At 37.2% G+C, this 22645-nt stretch overlaps 1 protein-coding gene across 1 annotated transcript; it reads right to left on the bottom strand.

Moving 5' to 3' along the window:
* Window positions 1-267: 267 nt before the first annotated feature.
* Window positions 268-22237, bottom strand: LOC133529832 (E3 ubiquitin-protein ligase MARCHF5). Its single transcript, XM_061867642.1, has 4 exons — window positions 21820-22237; window positions 13597-13842; window positions 6627-6817; window positions 268-5960 (listed from the first exon to the last, which is right to left on the bottom strand). Exons 1-4 carry the CDS (start codon window positions 21991-21993, stop codon window positions 5588-5590), a joined length of 984 nt encoding a protein of 327 aa, XP_061723626.1. The 5' UTR covers window positions 21994-22237; the 3' UTR covers window positions 268-5587.
* Between the last annotated feature and the right edge of the window lie 408 nt (window positions 22238-22645).

Genomic DNA, 22645 nt, shown 5'->3' with positions numbered 1-22645 from the left:
CTGAACCGGTGGGCTCCATCTTAGGCCGTCTTCACTTGCCATGAGGTGTGACTAGGACCAATCGCCGATCAGTTTATAATAATAAAAAAGACAGAGTCGTCTCTTGCAAGCGAAATTCCATGTCTGACGGAGCTAAAAATTTAACGCAAAGTAACTCGTCAAGTTATTCTGACGCTAGAGACCGAAGACATCCGTGGGGTGACCCCACCAGCACCTACTCAGTACACGGGCAAACCTAAGGGTATCTAATTACATAAAACAAAGGCATTGAGACTCAATCAAATATTTATAATTGGTTTAAAATGTACACATATTAAATGAAGCGTCGTATTTACAAACTTGTCAAATTAGAAATTAAAATATAAGTATTCTAGCAAAACTAGGCGATTCGAACCACTTATTAATAACTTTAAACAAATTATATAAAGAACTACATAGTAAAAGAAAAAAGTAGATCAACCTTACACATCAATATCAACTTGCCCCCTCTGATCCATCGGCTGGCGGAGAGAACTTAGAATCACTTTTTATATATCTATAGATCGAGTTTAATAAAGACCTTATAAATACACTACGAGGTCTAATTTATAACGACCTATAAAACGTCCCTGCCGCGCTCTGCTAAAACCCCATTGATTATATTTTAAATTAATCTACTCCTCTTTTACTATGGGCGCTGTGAAATTTTTATCATGAAATATTTCATTAAAGATATAACGCAAAAAAAGAATAACACATTTCTACATGCTATTGACTTAGCTTTTACTCCGTTTCGAATAAGTATAAAACTCCCTCTATATGACACGATTTTACTTTCAACTTCGTGAAAGCTGCTTCGTGAATTTGTATCGTGTGTAGTGGTGCGTTTCCATGCTTGTCCAAGCTCTTCCAGGAACTTTAATCCATCTCAATCCACCACACAAGCGCGTCTAAGGCTATCAAAATCTTATACAATCAAAACTAAGGTTGCGGTTCGAGAATCGTCTCGCAGTCCGATTCGAACTTTAAAATACGTCAAACATTTGCTAAATATATGATATGGATTAGATACAGTACCGGCCAATAATATATCACCTCTGTTTTTAAGGTCTATTTTTGTATGTTTGTGAGTGACTTCCACCTGACTACTTTACGTAGTCTAGAAGTATTCCTTTGTACGAGCGATGAGAAAAATAGGTCTCATGTAATGGTTTTTTCATAGAAGTTTTATTTTATTTTAACGTATAGTTAACTACATTTTTTATTATATCTTTTTAAGTAATATGCTAAGACTCGTATTATAATTCATAGTATTTCATTGCACTATTCATCGTATATTTGTATAAAATGACTAGTAAATGCAATCTACAAACTAACCTGTCATGTTTACTCTATACAAGTTCATACAAAAACACACAAAGGTGATATATTATTGGCCGGTAATGTATGTCAGTGTCAAAAATGACGTTTCTTCAAACGCAACGTCACTTTTGACACTGACATGCAATCCATATCGTATCTTAAGGAAATTTTTGACGTATCTTTAAGTTCGAATCGGGCTGTGGATCTACCATAGGGACCGTGCGCGTTGGAGGGTCTGCCATCTTGTGGCCTGAATCGGATCCATAAACATGTACATTTACATGTCACGTGTTTTCTTGTGCATAGTAGGTTCTGCCATCTTGTGGGCTACATCGGAACAATAAACATCACATTTACGCCTCGCGCCAAAAATCTGACGGCTCCTGTGCTGCCTCCTACAGTTCATGCACGCTCCCTATAGACGCGGAATCGGCAATAACCGATAAAAAATACTTTGTCTATGCAATAAAAGCAAAAAGACGTCGACACGTCAGCAGAGCCGACACCCTAACAGCTAGTGTTGGTAGGAACTCAAGTCTTTTGAGTCTAAATTGAAGAACTTGACTTGTTTTTACGAGATTCAAGGGCTTAAAAACCTTCTGAGTATTTTAAGTCCCGAGTTGAGTCTTTTTTGAAGTTATTTGTAAAAAAATACAAGTTCTCCGAAAAGGACTCAAGTCTCTACAAAAGACTCGGGACTCTAATAAGTTGAAAAAAACTCGAGTTTCGTCTTAATTATAAGAGTCTGAAAAACTGAGTCGAGTCTTAAAGCAGAGGACTCAAAGGACTCGAGTCTGAACCAACACTACTAACAGCGACTTTACACATCTAATGTTGTCAGTGAATCTTTGATTTAACGAAACTAGTCAAGCGTGGAAATTCACCACGATGGGCAATTGGGCATACGTCGTAACCTACAAAAGCTACCGATTGGCAAGAATGTATAAACTGTAATTACAATGATTCTAATAATAATCTAAGTTGTTTAATCAACTCCAGAAGTATAATGAAACAAAAACTGTGTCTCTACATTAATGCTTTTATTTCAATTTTTTTTTCTGGCTACATAGCACCTAAGAGGTGGTCATATCTATTTCATGATTTTATTCCAATTTATGGGATATGTGTTATAGCATTTCATTTCAATATTTAGACCAACTAGCATTTTATATACAGAAATTGATAAAACCCAAAAACATAGTCTTCGATTTAAGAAACAATAATTAAAATATAAAAGTACGCTACTAAATATTTACAAGTACATATTACACATTAAAAAGTATTTAATAGGCAGTAAATCATTAAACAAAGTTAAAATGGTTTGGAATAGTAAATTAAGGACGCTAAGCTCGAAGAATTTCGTACATTGACCCGCCTGTTGCTATCTCTATCGCACGCGTTTAATTATATTAATTATGCGCAACAATATAATTATGCGCGTGCGATGGAGATAGCAACAGACGGGTCAATGTACGAAATCCTTCGTGCTTAGCGTCCCTAATTTACCTGAAAATCATTATATTTATTTACTAAATATTTTACATCTATTTCATTCATGATCCAATTGACATTTACGTTTTTTAGCTCTTTATGTTACATAAAAAAAAACGTTATTATACTCAAAATACATCACAATAGTTTAAAAGTGGTTTAAGCAAAGAATTTTATAATTTATTAGAAACATAATAGTTAGGACATAAAGCTGCAAAAGTTTGATCTGTTTTTTATACCACGGTGGCAAGCAAGCATGCGGACCATCTGATGTTAAGCAGCCACCGCAGCCTATGGGCGCTCGCAACTCCAGTTATCTATATGTAAATATATATTTATTTATTTAATTTGTAAATAGTAGGTAGTGATATCGGTTAATTATTCTCAAGTCTGCGCCTAACAAACGTCTCCTTTTGACCCAGTGGTTGACTGGTAGAGAATGCCTTAAGGCATTAAGTCCACCATTTGTACTTAATATTTTTTGTGCAAGAATATATAAATAATAAGTGTTAAGTCTAAACACGTGTAGTTTTTATTTATTTTCATATCTTGGTTTTAAGTGTTTATTTACATTGATAAATGTTTTTTTTGAGGTCATTAATCCTCGAATAATACTTTTGTCTTTTTATTGCCAAAAATTATTACATTTCTTATCTTTTGTGTAGAAGAGCTCCGTATAGCGACAATGTGATGTTATGTCACTGATTTAAACGTAACTTGGATCACGAATCCAATAGTTATAATAATTTATGTACATTTGTACAATACCTGTCCCTACTTAGTTTCATCCCAAGGCACTCACTCGTTTATCGTATAACCACGACTTTATCACCAGCCTAATTTATCTAAGCGGAACATTTAACCTGTTACATTTTATTCACATTATATTTATATTGTTTGGTTTTTTGTGTCAATTCTAGAGACTTAAATACAAAAGTTCATACATGGTTTATTTTTTTCTTGTCGTTGTGTACCGTCAGCCAGGCGACAACGGTAGCAGAGTTTGTTACAAGAACTCTTGCACCTCATTATAGTATCGTTCGAGGTAGATGGCTCATTAATTAAAATTTCATAAAACTAAGATTTAAAAAGTGACCCAGGCGAACACGGAATAAGACCACAGAACTTATTAGCAGGTGCTTGAAATTTTTAGTGACTTCTATTATTATAGGGACCGCGCGCGTTGGAGGATCTGCCATCTTGTGGTCTGAATCGGAACCATAAACAGGCACATTTACACGTCAAGTGTTTTCTTGTGCATAGTAGGTTCTGCCATCTTGTGGGCTACATCGGAACAAAAAACATCACATTTACGCCTCGCGTCAAAAATCTGACGGCTCCTGTGCTGCCTCCTATAGTTCATGCACGCTCCCTATAATAGAATAAGTGTGACAGCTGGTAACTACAGTTACCTAAAGCACATGAGTGGCTATGCGGGTCCACGCAATTTCCTCGCGCACAAAACGACCAGTGTAGACTTGCCTAGTGATGCCATCTTGCCAAGCAAATTGGCTCGGCTGAGGCAAAAGTTACACGAGCACGCGGCCGTGCGAAGCCGGGCGTTTGCCGCGCGAGGAAATTTCCTCGCGAGGCTGCTCTCTCTGTGTGGACCCGCCGTCGTGGTTCTCGTTAAGTTAATCTGAACTGTATTATAAAGCATTTAGAATTATTTTACATCGTATGTGCTGCCACAAATAAATGCCGGCGTACGGTAAAACACGGCAACATTCACAGCTTTTCAAGATTTTTTTACTACTACAAGTGTACATTAGAAGACCTTATCGCATTGAAATAAGGTTTTCTATGATAACTATGACAAATACAAAGAAAACCAAAACGTACAAAATACCTATCGAAAGTTTGGCATATCGACTTAATCTTGAGTCAAAAGGCACAGAAAGTACCATTCCATTTATTATGTAGACATTAATCTGTGCATACACTAGCCTAAACAATGTATAAAATGCCACGCGAGTCAGACACTTACTCTCAAATTTATATGCACCAACAATGAATCCGATCATGACTTTTCTAACCCTTTGACCGCTATAGAAGTGAACTGACGCTCGCGTCTACAGTCCAATATGAACCTTCGTGCATTCCGACAAGGTTCTTGATGATGCGCTGCACACGGAAGGCGTGGCTTTCAAAGGGTTAAACTAGACAACTATCCTCAATAACCTCTTAATATATTAGGTTCAATCCATTTTAGGTAAATTACAATAAAAAATAAATCCATAGCCGTCTCCATTATAATATCAAACACGTTAGTTTGAGTTCATAAGTTTGTAACAAACTTAAAGTCAGGGCATTGGTTAGTTAAGTTGCTAACCCTTCGAATTAAATACATTTAAAAATGATACATGAATTTAAGTTTAAGAAAAAATAATATTATGTGTTCAAGACACTGACTGATAATCTAGTCTTAGCATTATCAATTGAAAATCTAGCGCATACTAGTTTATCATGGATAACACCATCTCTGTCTAAATAGCTTAGTATGAAAAGGACCTGTTATTACTCATAAAACGCTATGTTCTATAAGGACGTTTATAGTATACTTCAACAGAACATAACTTTTCAATTACGATTATACTAAGATAACGTCCACTATACGAAAATAGTCTTTACGTAATTACAAATACGGTCTTCACCCGTATCGAGATCTAAAACCGTATAAAAGAGGTATCGATTTCAAAACTGATACAAAATTCTTGTACCTTAGATACGCGTCATCACGTACAAATTAATGTGTTTATACAACCTGTTCCGATTCGTCTCTTGAACTGGCGACCGTGTCTCCACTAGGAGCCGTTGTAAGGGTTCTATACAGCTTTAAATTCGTTTCAGTATAATCTAGAATTTTCCTGCTCGAATGCCTGATGTATAGCATTTGTTTGTGGTAGATTTTGAGCGCTCCTTTGATAGTTATGTAGGTGAGGCCTCCTAGTATAGTTCTGTGGAGATTGTTTTGTATGGAGCGGAAGAAGATTTTGCCTATGATTGTGGAGATGGTTGGCAGGAGCAGCGCAGAGCAGAATATTCTTGTCGGTGAGAGATGGGAGCCGGAGTTGGCATTGGCGGGATTTGACGGCCCGGAGACGATGGCGCCTCGGTCACCTTCCACGCTGAAATTATAAATGTTAATTTAGTTAAATTAATGATGATTTGTTGTAAACTAAAGGGTCAAGTAACTAGTAGAGATAGTCAAGGACATCGATTTGTGTACCGTTTGGTACCTGTAACTCAGTGACAAGATGACGATCACTACGGAATCCGCTAGAGATCGCATATTTAAGTCACTGTGACAAGGTAAGAAATGGTACAGTCAGCGTCAAATACTTCGTAGCAGTCAAAGTAGCCAAATAGTTCGGTACACCATATATTTAGTATGGTATACCGAACTATTTGGCCACTTTGACTGCTACGAAGTAGTTGACGCTGACTGTACATAAATCAAAATACCGTGTGAGGAAGGCAAATAATATTACGCGGTCGCGCCACTTGCGAGCATCATTCTTGATATTTCCGAACAATTAAACATTAATACGTGGTGCCGTGACCAGGATTTTGTAAGGATATTTTTTTAATTTAAAAATGCAAATTCAACAGACGGTATGTATTTTTTTACTTACTACTCAGTATTGTTCTACAATCTGCATGTTCCATGTAGGTACCTAATTGCGATCCTTACTAGCTTTCCAACCTTAAGAGAGAGCATTATTATCTTAGCGTTTGGAAAGCGATTTTATTTTCTTAGTATTTCAATCCTTATATCAGTGCTTTATCCTTACTTTCCAAACGGTAGTATGTAAGACAGGGCCGGTATCTTCGCGCAGTACTTCCTCAAGAACAGCAGGACGGAGTCCTCCCAGTTGTACATCTTGGCGCTGATGAGCGTCACAGGTATCGTGGGGAGCAGCACCAGCAAAACTAGAGGGTCTGCGGACTCCATCATTTCCAAACCCTCGCGGTGGCCGACCACCTGGAAATAAGGAAGGAAAAGCTTGAGATCATTTGATGCTTTTGATAATAACTTAATAGAAATCTTCAAGGCTGATAATTAACATATTTTTTTATGTACATGAAACGCGGCGCCTAGTCGAGAGTGCCTTACTACAATTCGTCTAAACCAACTCATTGAACAGATTAGATAAAGATGGGAAGTGCCATTATAAACGTCATATTTTCATAGGAATTTATGCCACTTTCGTACTCTGTCACTGCGAAGCCTGTTTAAATGTAGCTTGATCCTATCCGGTCTGTATGGACTTTTTCTGTTCCGTACTAAAATTAAACTAAAATTATACTTACAGGGTCACTACATTATAAGCGGTTCGGTTAGTTTGGTTAAGATATCGTACAGTTATCGACTGCGGCGTAGAGAATCATGTTATGGAATGACACAGCAAATACTCTAATTAGAAATATAAATAGTTTATTCGTGACTAAAATATACAGATAAAAAGAGGAACAAAAAACAAACTTACACATAAAATTACAACGCATAAAATTAGCCACGAAGTGGCCCCGACTCAGCATGGTGTTAGCCTGGATGGGCCAAATGCTGGTCTTCCGTCGGGGCCATAAATGAGTGAAGCACGGAAAGTACACATTAAAAAACAATAATATACAATAGCAATAAAAGAAACAAATTGGAAAGAAATAATTAACAGATCACAGTTAAATTATATGTAAATATAAAAAAAAGAAATGATGGCCATAAAAATTAAAACGTGAACGCGACCAAATTTGACATAAGTATCGAGCAGCTGGCGCCATCTGTTACAACACAACGTAGTAGTATTTTTTTAATAGATACGTTATTCATTAATAATGCTGAAAAATCCTTTTAGGAGAAATATGAATTTGTATGAATATGATATGCCCGCGGAAAATTATAACTAAGCAACTCGTGTATTAATCGTTTGACATATTGACATGTTATCTACAAATATTTTAGGTTTCTGGGCCGACGAACAATTCAAGCAAATTGTTTACAAAGCAATAAAAGAAAAGAGAAAATCGCAACACAAATATTTGTCTTTCCTGCGATTTTCTCTTTTATGCGGCATATGCCCAGGGACTTTTTTGATACATCTATCTAATCGTTTCACAATTTGGTATAGGTCACCCTTATGTACCTATGTCAGGTTTTTGGGCTACCGTGGCGGCAACCAATTAATTGGACAAGGCAGAGCTAATCAGGCATGCTTTTTCTTAGATATTATAGATCTCTACAAATTAAGTGATCCGGTGGGAATCAACACTCCGCCACTCCGTAACACACGCCACTCCGCGGCCGAAGGATAATCCAACCGAATGATAATTCAGACCGGTACACTAGGCACAGTAACAATGTTGCTTGCAACATTGAAGGACAATCCAACCGAATTATGTTTTTTTTGCAACATTGTTGCTCTTATTACTCGTAGTCCTTATCCATTTGTTCCGATAATTGCGATTCAAAAACAGCAATTATCGGAATAGATAGACAGGATCAGGACCTTGCTCTAAATGCTCTATAATAGGATAAATACTCGGAATTGTCTACCGTGTGACAGATTCGTTACATTGTACGAAGTTTAAATTTATAAGACAAAGGGAGTCAAAGATTGATCACTAGGCAAGTCGGCTCATAAAAACCATTTAACGACGAAAAAAAACATGTATTTGTACATGGTAGTTCATGGACTGTTCGATATTATGCATTTTTCGTCATCATGTCCGTGTCCGTTCTTCATTTCGGGCGATATTTGGGATCATAAATGGCTTGTTTCGGGTATTTTTGGACAATCGTTAGCCAAGTGTTTGAGGGCTTTCCGCTGACACAGAGAATGTGTCCGTACCAGCGTAAACATTTTTCTTGGACTTTCTCAGCTATGGGGGCAATTTTAATAAAGTCCCATATTATATCTACAAAACGTTTCACACATTGGCATTATATACTGGTGTCACACGTTTTTGGGGCGAAAGATTATTCGGCAAAGCCTGTCAATTTGACTATAACCGTCATAGCAAGCAAGTTGTTTGACGGGCTGTGACAGGTTATATACACTACTGTCCAAGGTTCCTGTAATCAAACTAAGTGACAGTATATATCGATAACAATCATCGCTGCCGAGTGTTCGAAGAACAATTATCACAACACAGACAGACACGACGGGTATTTTGCTTTATAATATGCAGACTATGCAGTGATTAAACATATCTCATCTACTAATCGTTTTACAAATTGACAGGTGTCTCAGTTTTCTGGGCCGAAATCTGCCTGAGTCATCTATAATTTATAGGTACGCACATAACGAGGGCTTTGCACTATACATTGATAAACAGTTTCACACATTGGCATTGTCTCCAGGCGTCTCAGATTTCTGGGCTAAAGGATAATCGGCCTGAGTCATAGAACATTTTGTCTGATAATGATAACAATCCTACCGTACCTACCGTATTTTTTGAAGAGCTTATTGCATTGTACACAATGAGGACGTTGATGCTCTATGCATTGGTAAACCTAATTACCGTTTGAAATATTGGCATGTTATCTGCAGGTGTCTCAGTTTTCTGGGTCAAAGGATAATCGGACTAAGTCATGGACAGTTTAGACCGATAACGGTCAACGCTACTATGTTTAAAGAGCAATTATGGCCTAGTTAAGTACACTTATCATATACAGTATACTATATACTACACGAGTATAAATACCTGCTAGAATAAACTACTCGCATGAAATACAAGGATAAATCAGGAGTCGAGCTCTAGTACTTTTTACTCGACTGCGGGAAGCAGCATCAGATTTTAGCAGCATATGTATGTTTGTACCTATGGTGTGTTTAACCATAGCAGCAAAAGTATTTAGCCAATTTTATGAAAGATGCTGTAATTGAAACATTGTTTTAGGATCCTACTTAAGGCCAATCCATGTGGATTACAATCCGACTGCAATTTATATGGGAATGTCACGCTCACGGGGGCTGCTGTACCCTCAACTTGCATTTAAAACTGTGAATAGGTACTTATATTATTTCCAATCTGAATCACGAGCTCTTCCCAGCCTAATAATACGACAAAAAAGTCTCCAAATTTTTATTTGTCCATTAGGTTCTGTATATAGTATATATTAGTAGTATATTGAGATGGTGGAATACATCGTGGGTCACTAGAAATTGACATTTTCTTATATGAATATTATGAAAGCCTCCTGCCGAGTGCCGGCTAACTTGTAGGTAGGTTAGGTACTCAGACATGAGAATTTTCTGTGTTTTGATGACAACTTTTTATTGTACTAATAAGGAATCGTAAACTTAGGAATATCCTTTTAAATTTCTACAAAATTTTCGGTTGCTTGCTAAGATGTCAGCGAAAAAGAGAAAATTTTCATGTCCGACTATGAGAATGGTTACCGATCCTTACATAAACTTCCTGTTTTGCTTGAGCAAGCAAAGAAGAAACATTCACATTTTTATTTGTCAAAAATTACGGTCAAGTCACGAGTGACACCAATATAATTGTACAGACTGTCCAGTTGTGTAAATAATTCGAGTCTTTGTTCGGCATTGAAACCAATGACCCCGTATTTGACGAATACAAAAGCGTTGAGTTCAAATATTTATTTTGTGTAGGTACAGTCAGCGTCAAATACTCTGTAGCAGTCAAAGTGGCTAAATAGTTTGGTACACCATACTAAATATATGGTGTACCGAACTATTTGACTACTTTGGTTGCTACAAAGTATTTGACGCTGACTGTACCTACACTCATCAGTTCGTTTTTTTTTTTTACATTTTTGGTTGGCTTAATATTATCTTTGCTGGGGTTAGCAGCGCCTTGTATGTAGATTATTTCAAAAAAGAACCAAATTCAAATATTAACTTCAAGTATTTTAATATTTAAATAATATTGAAAGGCGGTCTGCCAAAGCGTAACAAATGTTGTTTGAGAATTGTTATTTTTAGTGAAATTAGCAAAACTAATTGAAGGACATGTTATGAAACCGACACTTATCGCAGCCGATAGGCGTCTAGACTCCGACCACGCTTAGTTTTCTCACACTTGGCAATCCCGGCATTTACAATGTATGGTCGCGCCATACTTCAACTCTGTTAAACTTGGCAAGTTGGCGAGCGAGAGTACTTTTAAACGTTTTTCCTACTCCTCTACTGTTATCTGTCATTTATGCATTCATTAACACGAATATAAGAACATACATAAAAGTTTTCAAGAAAAGTCTATATTGTCTATTCCTCATAACAGCTCTTGTGCTTTTAATCGCTATAACGTTACTGCGATTAATGGCTACCAACCTAACAAAACCAAAACGAATACAGTTTTAAACTAAGTGCATTGCTGCCAACTTACAAAATATTCATTTGGTTGCATAGTAAAAACAATCACTTCATAAGTCAGAAACACGCATGTGACACCCGTAATATAGCAACACCCATAGACTACGAAGACCGCTTAGCATTGCTTGTTAGTCTCCGTAGGCTACGGTGGCCAAAATCGAGAAAAAAACTGTCCAAAAATCTAATTTAGCAAGTAGCAAGTACCAGGGCCTCATGAGTTACGAGAAGGCGTCGCCGACCGGCCGGCCGCGGCCCGGGGCGGGCCGGGCGCGTAACAAGGTATGCTCGCGCGTCTTGGCTATATACTTTTGCTTTGTTTGCTTAAATTAAGATTTATTTTTGTTGACTCGTAGGAAAAGTATTGTATGCAACGTTGTATAAGTAGGTCAAAAAATGCTCGTGGCGTATTCCTTTACAATGTTCGCCTACGCCTTCGGCTCCGGCTCACATTGTAACTCACGCCACTCGCCTTTTTTGACCCTTCTTATACAACTGTTGCATAAAATACTATTTCCTACTCCTCTACTGTTATCTGTCATTTATGCATTCATTAACACGAATATAAGAACATATATAAAAGATCTCAAGAAAAGTCTATATTGTCTATTCCTCATAAAAGCTCTTGTGCTTTTATAAGCTATAATGTTACTGCGATTAATGGCTACCAACCTAACAAAACCAAAACGAATACAGTTTTAAACTAAGTGCATTGATGCCAACTTACAAAATATTCATTTGGTTGCATAGTAAAAATAATTACTTCATAAGTCAGAAACACGCATGTGACACCCGTAATATAGCAACACCCATAGACTACGAAGACCGCTTAGCGTTGCTTGTTAGTCTCCGTAGGCTACGGTGGCCAAAATTGAGAAAAAACTGTCCAAAAAATTAATTTAGCAAGTAGCAAGTACCAGGGCCTCATGAGTTACGAGGAGGTGTCGCCGACCGGCCGGCCGCGGCCCGGGGCGGGCCGGGCGCGTCACAAGGTATGCTCGCGCGTCTTGGCTATATACTTTTGCTGTAATTTGTTTACCTAAATTAAGATTTATTTTTGTTGACTCGTAGGAAAAATATTGTATGCAACGATGTATAAGTAGGTCAAAAAATTCTCGTGGCGTATTCCTTTACAATGTTCGCCTACGCCTTCGGCTCCGGCTCACATTGTAACTCACGCCACTCGCCTTTTTTGACCCTTCTTATACAACTGTTGCATAAAATACTATAACGTTAACGGATTCTACGCCGATGAAGTTGCGGACAGAGGCGATTCATATAAATAGCCCTTACAGGCATAGTAAACAAATAAACGTTCATAGTAACACAAAACAATGAAACCGTTCGTTTCGGAAGCTAAACGAATTACAATAAGCACGTGAAACGTTGAAACTTTGCATAAATAATGAATAGTCCGAACTAGGTATTTGTGCCATTGCTGACAAAAGAGTAGGTAGATATAATATAATTCTTTGAGTGAAAGTGTCAACTAGAACTTAAATGGTTGTTCATTGTCCAACAAAGATCCAAGTATTCCGAATGAATAGAATAGGATATTTATAGCTAAAGTACCTCAATAAGATAGACTTTGCAATGCAAATAGATTTAAACAAATTGGCTCTAATAGCTAGCCGTAAACCTTTTTTACGGTATCTGCACGAGTCGATTTTTGTTTTGATTTATTATCTTGTACCTTTTCAATGGCACATTATCATGGGCATTCAACAAAGCAAAAAAAATTGTGTACATAAAAGTTTAGCTGCTCTGTACGAAACTTAGTTCCAGTGTTGCCAGAAGTACGATAATTATCATACATGCACTTACCAGAATTTGAACCCAGGACCATCGGCTTCATAGGCAGGCCCACTAGTCCAGACCGGTCGTCATAATTTTGACACTCAAATACTATAATTCACTTCCGCTCACCCGGCAACCCGATTGGTTCACGGAACACTTGCGTGCGTTCAATGCTATCATAGGAGAGAGCAACTTTTGTTTTTGCCTCTGATTTAGTATGCCCTTTATTTCTCGTATTTGCGTTTTCCGGTTGAAACATAAAGGTTTTCTCAGCGACCTGTCTTCTACATTTTTATCAAGTTTTTACGATTTCTAACTCTGCCTTGATACTTGATTGGATTAATTTAATCGATTACGATGTAATGTACTCTGCCTTCATAGTGGATAGAGGGCTTTTTATATGTAATGTTAGAATCAGAATCATACCTGCATAACAATGACTGCTCTATAAGTGACAGCAATCCCAGCAGTACTTCTCCTGCTATGAAGGGACAGATCTTGATTTGATCTCCTCCATATCGTCCAATAGTGCCACAAACACTCTCATTGAAGGGTCTACGATGTACTCCGCCTCCATAGTGGATAGAGGTTGTTTTTATATGTAACGTTAGCATCAGAATCTTACCTGCATTACAGTGACGGCTCCATAAGTGATAGCAATCCAATATATCGATCCCAGTAGCACTCCTCCCGCTATGAAGGGGCAGATCTTGTGTGTGATTTCTTCCATAGCGTCTAATAGTGCCACAAACGCCCCCATAGAAGGGAATACTACAATGTACTCCGCTTTGCACTGAGGACACAGGACTTTTCTGGTAATGTTGCCGCGCTGTTTCTCGTCAACCCACCGCTGGAGGCAGCTCTGATGGACCTGAAAAAAAAAAACCAATTATTTATGGGCTGAATTATTTGAAAGATAGAAGGGTGGAGTCGATGACAGTAAGGCAAGCAGAACTTTTCTTTTCCGTCAGTGCTTGGTAAACAAAAGTCAAATACAAATTAATAATATTTCGCCAATACCTAATTCCTTGTCTACAGTAGCTCGGATATATGAGTCTAGTAACATATAGGCGATTTTTCGACCCCCATAAATGCCCGCGGGCGAGCGAAAAGACCCAAATTGCCGCGAAGAGACAGCGAAAATCTAGCCTTGGCTCTCTGTTCGAAAACTATAGAGACCCCTGCCCTAAACCTTAGGTGAGATCTTATGTAGGTACATGTAACGATTTATTATTTAATTATTAATAATAAAACAAGAACATTTAACAGCATTGCAGCACAACCAAGCAACGATAAAACTATGAACGTATAATTTTGATTTTAACGGTCGGCTAACATTTGTTTACAAGCTAAATACGTAACTACGAATAAAAACAAATCTCTTATCTCACAAACTTTGACACGTGTTGAAACTTTGTACATCGATAGCAGCAGGTTAAGTCAGGTTAAGATAAGAGGGTTAATCTGACGGGGTTATCACTGATGCGGATCCGCGCGCTGCTCCGGTATGTGAGCGAGACAGCGCTATGCACGTATATAGCAATGTCCCGCTTGCACACCGGAGCGGCGTGCGTATGCGCATCCAATGTGAAGACCGCCTTACTGTGTAAACAGGCCCCAACATGAAGGCCAGCCACACTTACCCGTATCACAGAATAAATAATAGTACAACCGTACAGAAATGACGCTTCCTACACATTCATGTTCAAAATAGCTAAACACGTACACACTCACAAACACACTTTTGCTACCCACAAATTCACACGCACCCGTTTAGGAAGCAAGGAACGACTGCTACCAGCACCCCACAGACTAAGCAAGTCTTCAAAGCGCATAAAAAGGCCTAAGATTTATAATGCGCTGCCTAATGACATCAAAATATTAGATAGTAGCAATATTGAATAACAAATTTTTAAAAATGACTTATTGATCAAACTTTTTATACTGCTGTGCAATTATTTGACATTGACAAATGCAACAACTAATTAATTAAGTAATACCAAACTATTACTATGTACTGACATGATATCTTAATCTTGACATATTATTTTCTTCTCTCTTTCTTAATAATTATTTATTTTCTGATGTTGCCATGTAATATTTTAAGAATATTATGAATAAATGAGTATGAGTAATGTATGGCATCACTATCCCTTTCGGATATTTAGCGTTGTCAATTTTCAAGTAATTATCTTAACCCTATTCATAATTTGTAATTGCTTGTAGCAATTCTAGAGCCGAAGGCGCCCGAAAGGTCGAGTGTCACCTGAGGGCCTACCGCGAACCACGTTCGACGTGTTGCCTCTTTGTCGCACTTAAAAATTTGTACCGAAGTGTGACAGGGAGGCAACACATCGAACGTGGTTCGCGATAGGCCCTCTGAGCACTGCCCATATTGGCCTTACTATATTTCGCTCGAGGCCAGACGAACTCTATGACGATTCCATGAAGGGTTCTTCTTGCCCCGGTGTTCGTCTTACCCTATCTCACCTTATTAAAGACCGATTCACACTCCCAAACTTATTATTGTTCGATGTCCACTATGTAGTGGTACGTACCTTCCGTAATATTGCCGGATGTATCGGTATCAAACACAAACAACAGATATTGAGTTGAAAACATAAAATGGAACACAAATTTATATTTTCCGATAAAACACTTGATTATTTATTAATCAACACAGATAAAAAACTAATTAAACGGAACAATAATACAGTTATTGATAATTTTCTGAATTAATCTAGATCAGATTTTTATACAATACACAGGTATACAACCCTAGAATACTCGTAGAAATAAACTAAGATAACAGCAATACAGTACAATCCCCTTAGTCCGGCACTAACGCTGACACAAGGGAGCCGGATAAGTGGAAAATTCTGATTACTGGAAATGAGAGCAAATCTGCATATATTTTGATATGTCTTTAAGTATGTTGTATAGTAAAATAATATATTCACAGAAAGTTCGACCGTTATATGTTTTATGTTTATAGCCACTTTTAAAGTGTGGTAATGTAAGCGTAGATAGTAAACTTGGACATAGAATTATCAGTTGCACCTCTATTTTAGCGCCCGTATTTATGGACGTACCGGATCATCCACGTGCCGGATTATCAAGATTTCACTATTATCTTACGAGTCACACGAACCCGGCGCCAAAAAGCCGCTCCCATACAATCGAAGTTACACTCTCATTATAAAACGATATAATTAAATTGCACATTTACGTAACATATACTATCTATGTCTAGAGCTAGCTTTTCTTGCTAAAAATTGTCTTACAAAGAAGATAGAGCGAGTACAAGTTTTGTATGTAAAAATAGACGAGAGACTTGAGCAAATTTTTAGACAGAAGTAAAATTTTCAGAGTAATTGAGATAATAGATTAAAACCCGCGTGATGGCCATTTCTTACGTCGCATCGCAAGTTTCGCGCGGCGTAAAAATATATCTTGCCGCCTTCTAAGTTCTTAGCTTTACGCGCCCTCCTAACAGCAAAATAGCAATTAGGTAACTATAAGGTTGCTATGACCTAACAAATTTCACGTTTAATTCACAAATGTGATACCTAATACCTTGTATAATAAATATATTGAATACTGAATATTTAACCTTGGTGGCAATTGAATCATTGTATTATATCTACGAGACTATAGAAACTGACAAAGTTCAGGTAAATTACGTGAATTGTATTTTTTAAATTAATACATGTTAATTGTAAGATGTAATGTTTTGAAAAGATGTGTCCCGCCGAGTTTCTTGCCGGTCCCATATTGGGATACCCTCCCGGTTGGTCACGTTATAATTGACATCCCTATTTTTCAAGTAGACATTTCACAACGCGTTTAAAAGCATTGTAAAATGCCTACTTGAAAAATAAACTACATTTATCTTTAACCTAGTAATTGTAGTATATTAGACCTCTCATAGGATATATTGATGTATTAGGGGCACTACATTTGTGAGACGGATGACATACTGACCAAGTAACAGAGTCACGGAGAGACTTTTCAATAATTGTTTAGTATATTTTATAATTAAATAGTGAACACAATGTACTTTTCACTTCACATGCTCGTACATTTGGTGTTCAAGTAACGTGTAAGCGGCATCAAGTTGCTTTTTATGCTCTAGTGCATAAAGTAAAATCATCTATTACGGTTATTACAAGCTTTATTGACTTAGCAATAAAGTCCAAAACCTGCCATACAAACTGCCACTGCTGTAGGTAGCTGGCGACCGGTGAGCTCCCCTCCCCACGCGGCCGTGCGCGGACATGAGTACTCATTTCTTTGGTCTTGAATAAATACGGTAAAATAATCTTAAATATTTGATATTTCTGTACATTTCGTTCACAATCGAAGTGAATAAGCAGAGTTTATAACTCGGCCATATATCCATTTTATCCTCGCCCTATATCGGCCTCAAATTACCTTGAATAAAATGGGTAAATTTATGCTCTTGTATAATCTACTCTACTATTAACATTAATCTATTTTGTATTCTAGCCTAACTCTTCAAATCAAACAGACATGACAGTGTTGCAATCTGTATCTGGATTATTTCCCATGTTTTTGTTGTAGCTTTACGAGTTACCTTTGAATATCACAATTACATCACACAGCTGATGTTTTTAGTCCTAAGTTCATTGATATAAATTCTCACAGATTTTTTTCCAAGCAGAATAGTAACATATTGGGAATACCAAAGATAATGAGGCCGTACCAATCTGTCTATGTCATTGCTAAAGTTCTCGAAAACTACTTCCACCCGGGCTTACCTTACTTACTTGGACCCGGGTACGTCCTTAAACTACGTCCAAAAGAGAGCTTTGTGTGGTAGGGCACAGCACAGCGGATGTCATTCCAGATCTAGAGCAGATCCCAACTGGGGAAGTACCTCCACCTTACAGAAAACCGCAGCCAAATAATACTAAACCCTACTGATAGTGTTATGTTCCTGCCGGTGAGTAAGGTTGCCAGAGCTCAACGAGGGTGTGGAGTGTTAGGGTTGGCAACGGGCAGGTGACTCCTCTGGAGTTGCAGGCGTAAATAGGCTACGGAGACTGCTTACCACCAGGCGGGCCGAGTGCTTGTTTGCAACCAAATGTGCAGTAAGTGGTGCAGATAAGTATTACAACACATAACATAAATATGAATATAAATACTTAAATAAGTAAAATCAGAAACATACTGAGAGCAAGCCGTTGTTTTATGCGATAAACGCAGCGTTGAGGGAAAATGACAATGCGCTTACCGGTACGTTAACCGCGTAATAGTTATTTGTGCAACAAGAGAGGAAAGTTAGTTTTTCTTGCGAGTGTTGATTTTGAGTAATGAGTAATTCTAAGTTAGAATCTTGCGCGTAGCGAGGGACTCAAAAACACGAGATGTAAAATAACTTTGCTCTCGTGTGACACATACAACTTTCCACCTCAGTAGACTAAAACATACTTTGTCTCACTCCCTGGAGTGAGGAAAGTCGTACTTTCGTCACTCCCTGGAGTGAGGAAAGTCGCACTTTCGACACTCTCTGGAGTGACGAAAATGGGTGTGCAGTGTACTCGCGTTTGACGCTGCGTTTATCGCATAAAACAACCGCGCACTTTACATAAGTACATATCAAAGGTTAATTAGATAACAATGAATTCAAATTGAGTGACTCACAGGTATTATTAATCACATGATTAAAAAAAGAAGAAATATGTACCTGTGAACTGGTTTATTCCATTTACTTGATAATAATTCATAATTATCTATTGAACAAATAGATGACTTTATTTCTTTATTCATAATTTAAATAGATAGTTTTTTAAGTATAAAAATTAGATCATTAGCAAGCTTGTTTTATACCTATATCAACTTTTCTCTGGTTGTTTTAAGGTAAAAAAACAAGTGTATAAAAAGATCTGTCAATCACAAGCTTTACCCTTAGCGTGGCAAGATTTCGGAAAATGGTCAATCAAGTCAAATTTTGATTTATTTGACAAAAAGTTATCATTCTAACAACTCAAAAATGATGTATCAGATGTATGTCTCCTGAAGGGATAAGTAATGCATCAGTACAAGTGTTTATGAAGTAAATATTCTTTATTTCACCACAAAGATAACCAATTAAAAAACAGATTTTTAATGTAAATAAAGATAGCCACAAGCGGTCTTACTACTGTAAAGAATCTCTTCCAGACAACCTTACGCTAGCAGGATATAAGGATTAAAATGGTCTTTATAACACAAACATAAATTAACTGTTATTTGTTGCTATATTTAACAAATATTACAAAAAAACATGTTATAAAAGATACAATGTCAACTATAAGGTTAACATTAACAACTTTCAAAAGAATAACTTTGAAACTAATAAAAAATGAAAAAATAAAATGTTTATAAACATTATGCTTATTTATAAAGTTACTTATGATTCACATCACCTTTAAAGTCCTTTAATACATTGAACTAGTTGTGATTGTGACAGATGAATTATCAGATAAGTTCAAGATTGTTTGTTTGCATGTTCCATCGTCCCTGTGTTAACTGATATATCCAAGGCTCGGAAAAACGCTCATACTTTTGAAAACATAACCATAATTTAGGGCCTATTTATATCATTAGGGCATATTTAATCATTGACATCGGTATAGGAAAGTCTCTGTTGTATGGAACAGGGTTATGTTTTCAAAATGATGGGTGTTTTTCCAAGCCTTGGATATATCTTAAACCTTATTGCCAAGATATAAGGTCCACTGATGGTCAGTTAAGGGTGTTGTAAGTTCTGTGGATTTGCAGAGGGCAAACGAAGATAAAATAATACAAAACTGAAATATAAAGATAACTCACATTAACATATTGGTTTGGAAGAAGGCACAGCGCTCTTAGCACAGAGAGACTGTGAGATGGACTAACCATCCCTCTCTAGTTATTATAGTTAAAAGAAAACGGGTAGTCTATCTTGAGGGTGAGATGCTCTTGCAACTCCCATGCGCTAGGCCTCATATATATTTTATTTTAATAACATTATTATTAAACTTTTAGGCAAGTAAAGCCGTATGTTGCCTTTCTTCTTCTTCTTCTTAGCATATTCACGTCCACTGCTGAACATATGCCTCATTCATGGATTTTGGATGTTGTTCTGTATGTGGCACTTCGATTATCAGTTCATTTCGACCATCTGGCTCATTGTTTTCCATCATCTTGGCTTCCCAGTTCCAGATCTCCTGATCCAGAACAGTATTTGCTGGCACCATCAGTCATCATGCCTTAATTTAGTTTGACAAAACTTAGATGCCAACCCCTAATGAAAAATTCAGTGGAGGTTTTGGAGATGAGGAAATGAACTTACATAATAAAATTTATAAATCTTCAAGTGGCATATGTCATTTTTGAGTTGTTGGAATTTTGATTTTATGTCAATTAATCAAGTTTTAAATTTAAATGTTGTTATTGGTTGGTAGCCTATCACTTGGAGGCAGGGTAAAGTCAGAATAATCAAATGTAATAAGTAAGATACAATAACACTTATTACAGTCATTGAGAAACTGAACTGTTTGTCCATTCACTATCATAGAATGGTTGTCATACCATTCTATGATATTTAACTTGTTCCTACTATAATGATATCCAAATGTGTTATTTAAGAAAAGGGACCTTATTGTCGATGGCACTTCTGCCATTATAAACAATGCTCCGATACAAATACAATGCTGCGCGACGCAGTGCGGCATAAGCACCATCGACAATAAGATCCTTTTCATAGATAACGTCACAAATATCTACTCACAATCACACAAAAAAAACTACAGGGCAAATAATAAATGTACTTATATCCTCTTAAGGCCCAGCCATAGAAATGAAAAATCCAAAATTTGCCACTGGAATTTGAACCTATAGTGCACGGAATACAGTAGATTTTATTTTGTTTGAAAATTGCACGAAACAAAACAAATGCAACTCTGTCCTAATTGAATATGATTGAAATTTCATCGAATTGAATAAGTCCTATAGGTAGGACCTTGGGCCTTACGAGGATATCACAGGACTTTAGCACAAAATAACAAGAAAAATCTGTTTACCATAATGATTGAAATGAAGCACATGCATCAGGGGTCAAGAATTAGAGACAGGAGTCAGAATAGAAAAAATACAGTACATATCTTTTCAGAAAATAGGCCTTGCTCTAAATGGACAAATGTGATGTTTTAATCAAAAGGTACCACATTGTTGGTTGTTGATAAGGAAAAATACAGTACATATCTTTTCAGAAAATAGGCCTTGCTCTAAATGGACAAATGTGATGTTTTAATCAAAAGGTACCACATTGTTGGTTGTTGATAAGGAAAAATACAGTACATATCTTTTCAGAAAATAGGCCTTGCTCTAAATGGACAAATGTGATGTTTTAATCAAAAGGTACCACATTGTTGGTTGTTGATAAGGTTGATCTCAGATTGTAGCTATATGGAAATAGCACCTTATTGACAACCAACAATAAGTAATCTTTTGGTTGAATGGCACATATCTGTACACAGTGAATCAATTTGAAAACATTCATTTACTGTATACAAATGAAATCAGTTTTAAACACTATTATACCCAGTGAGTGTAGCAGTTGGACTTTAATTAAAACAATTAACACTCATTAACAACACTAATCCATCTTTAGCGGAAAAATGCAGTAACTGTTTCTATAAACTTCATACTAAGAAGGTACATTTTTAAGATATCTTTGGCATTTAAAGGTCAAATAAATTTCACAATGTCTAAAGGGTTTAAGTAAGCTTAGACTTATTTGCGTATAACTCCAAACTTTCTCTCAATAACATGTGTTTGACGTCACAAGGGCAAGCCTTACCCATTTCGTAGTTCCTTTGCACTTGCAAGGTTGAACCCACGCCGCCAGCCGATCGTCCGCCTCCGTCGCAAAGCACACCCAACAAGTCTTCGCGTTCTCATCATCCCCGTGTACAACCAATGAATTCGCACTACCACTACGCGCATCGGAACCAGATTTCTCCTCTACAGACATTGTTAATGCGTCTTTACAAATAAACAAGCAAACAATTTAGTTAACTAAAAACCGAGTTTACTGCGCCGCGAGATACACGCTACACGCAATCGAGACACTGTATAACGAAACAAACTGCAATATTTTCCCATGGAACGATAAAAATATTTTTGTCAAACGTCTGACGGAAGGAAATGTCCTTTGCACGAGTTGGATTGTAGATTTCAACAACGTCAGTGAATGTCAGTAACCGAACGCAAAGTAGAAATAGAATGAAATGAACGATGTACGAACGAACGAAGTGAAGTGATTCTAGTGTCAAAATGACGGGTATGGTGCTGCCATGTACGCTCAATTGACCGATTTCAGAGTTATTATTGTTTTATGTATGAATTACAATTTTCTATTTGGTTTTTTTTTATTAGCCTATTTGTGTGTCCCACTGCTGGGCAAAGGCCTCCCCTCTAGCTTTCCAATCCTCCCTGTGCTGAGCAAGATCCCGCCAATCCCGCTGAAACGCATCCAAGTCGTCCCGCCATCTCTTTCTCGGTCTGCCTCTGCCACGACTACACTGGGGATTCTATTTGGTCTGGCAAACTAATTTTGCCATTGGAAACTGGAACTGTATCGAAAGACTATAGTATTATGTCTGCAGTTTTATTCCAAATTTCCA

The sequence above is a fragment of the Cydia pomonella genome, chromosome 21 (genome assembly GCF_033807575.1).
Source record: "Cydia pomonella isolate Wapato2018A chromosome 21, ilCydPomo1, whole genome shotgun sequence".
Taxonomy (NCBI): domain Eukaryota; kingdom Metazoa; phylum Arthropoda; class Insecta; order Lepidoptera; family Tortricidae; genus Cydia; species Cydia pomonella.
The sequence above is the reverse complement of the archived record's forward strand: the minus strand, read 5'-3'. Positions and strand labels throughout refer to the sequence as shown.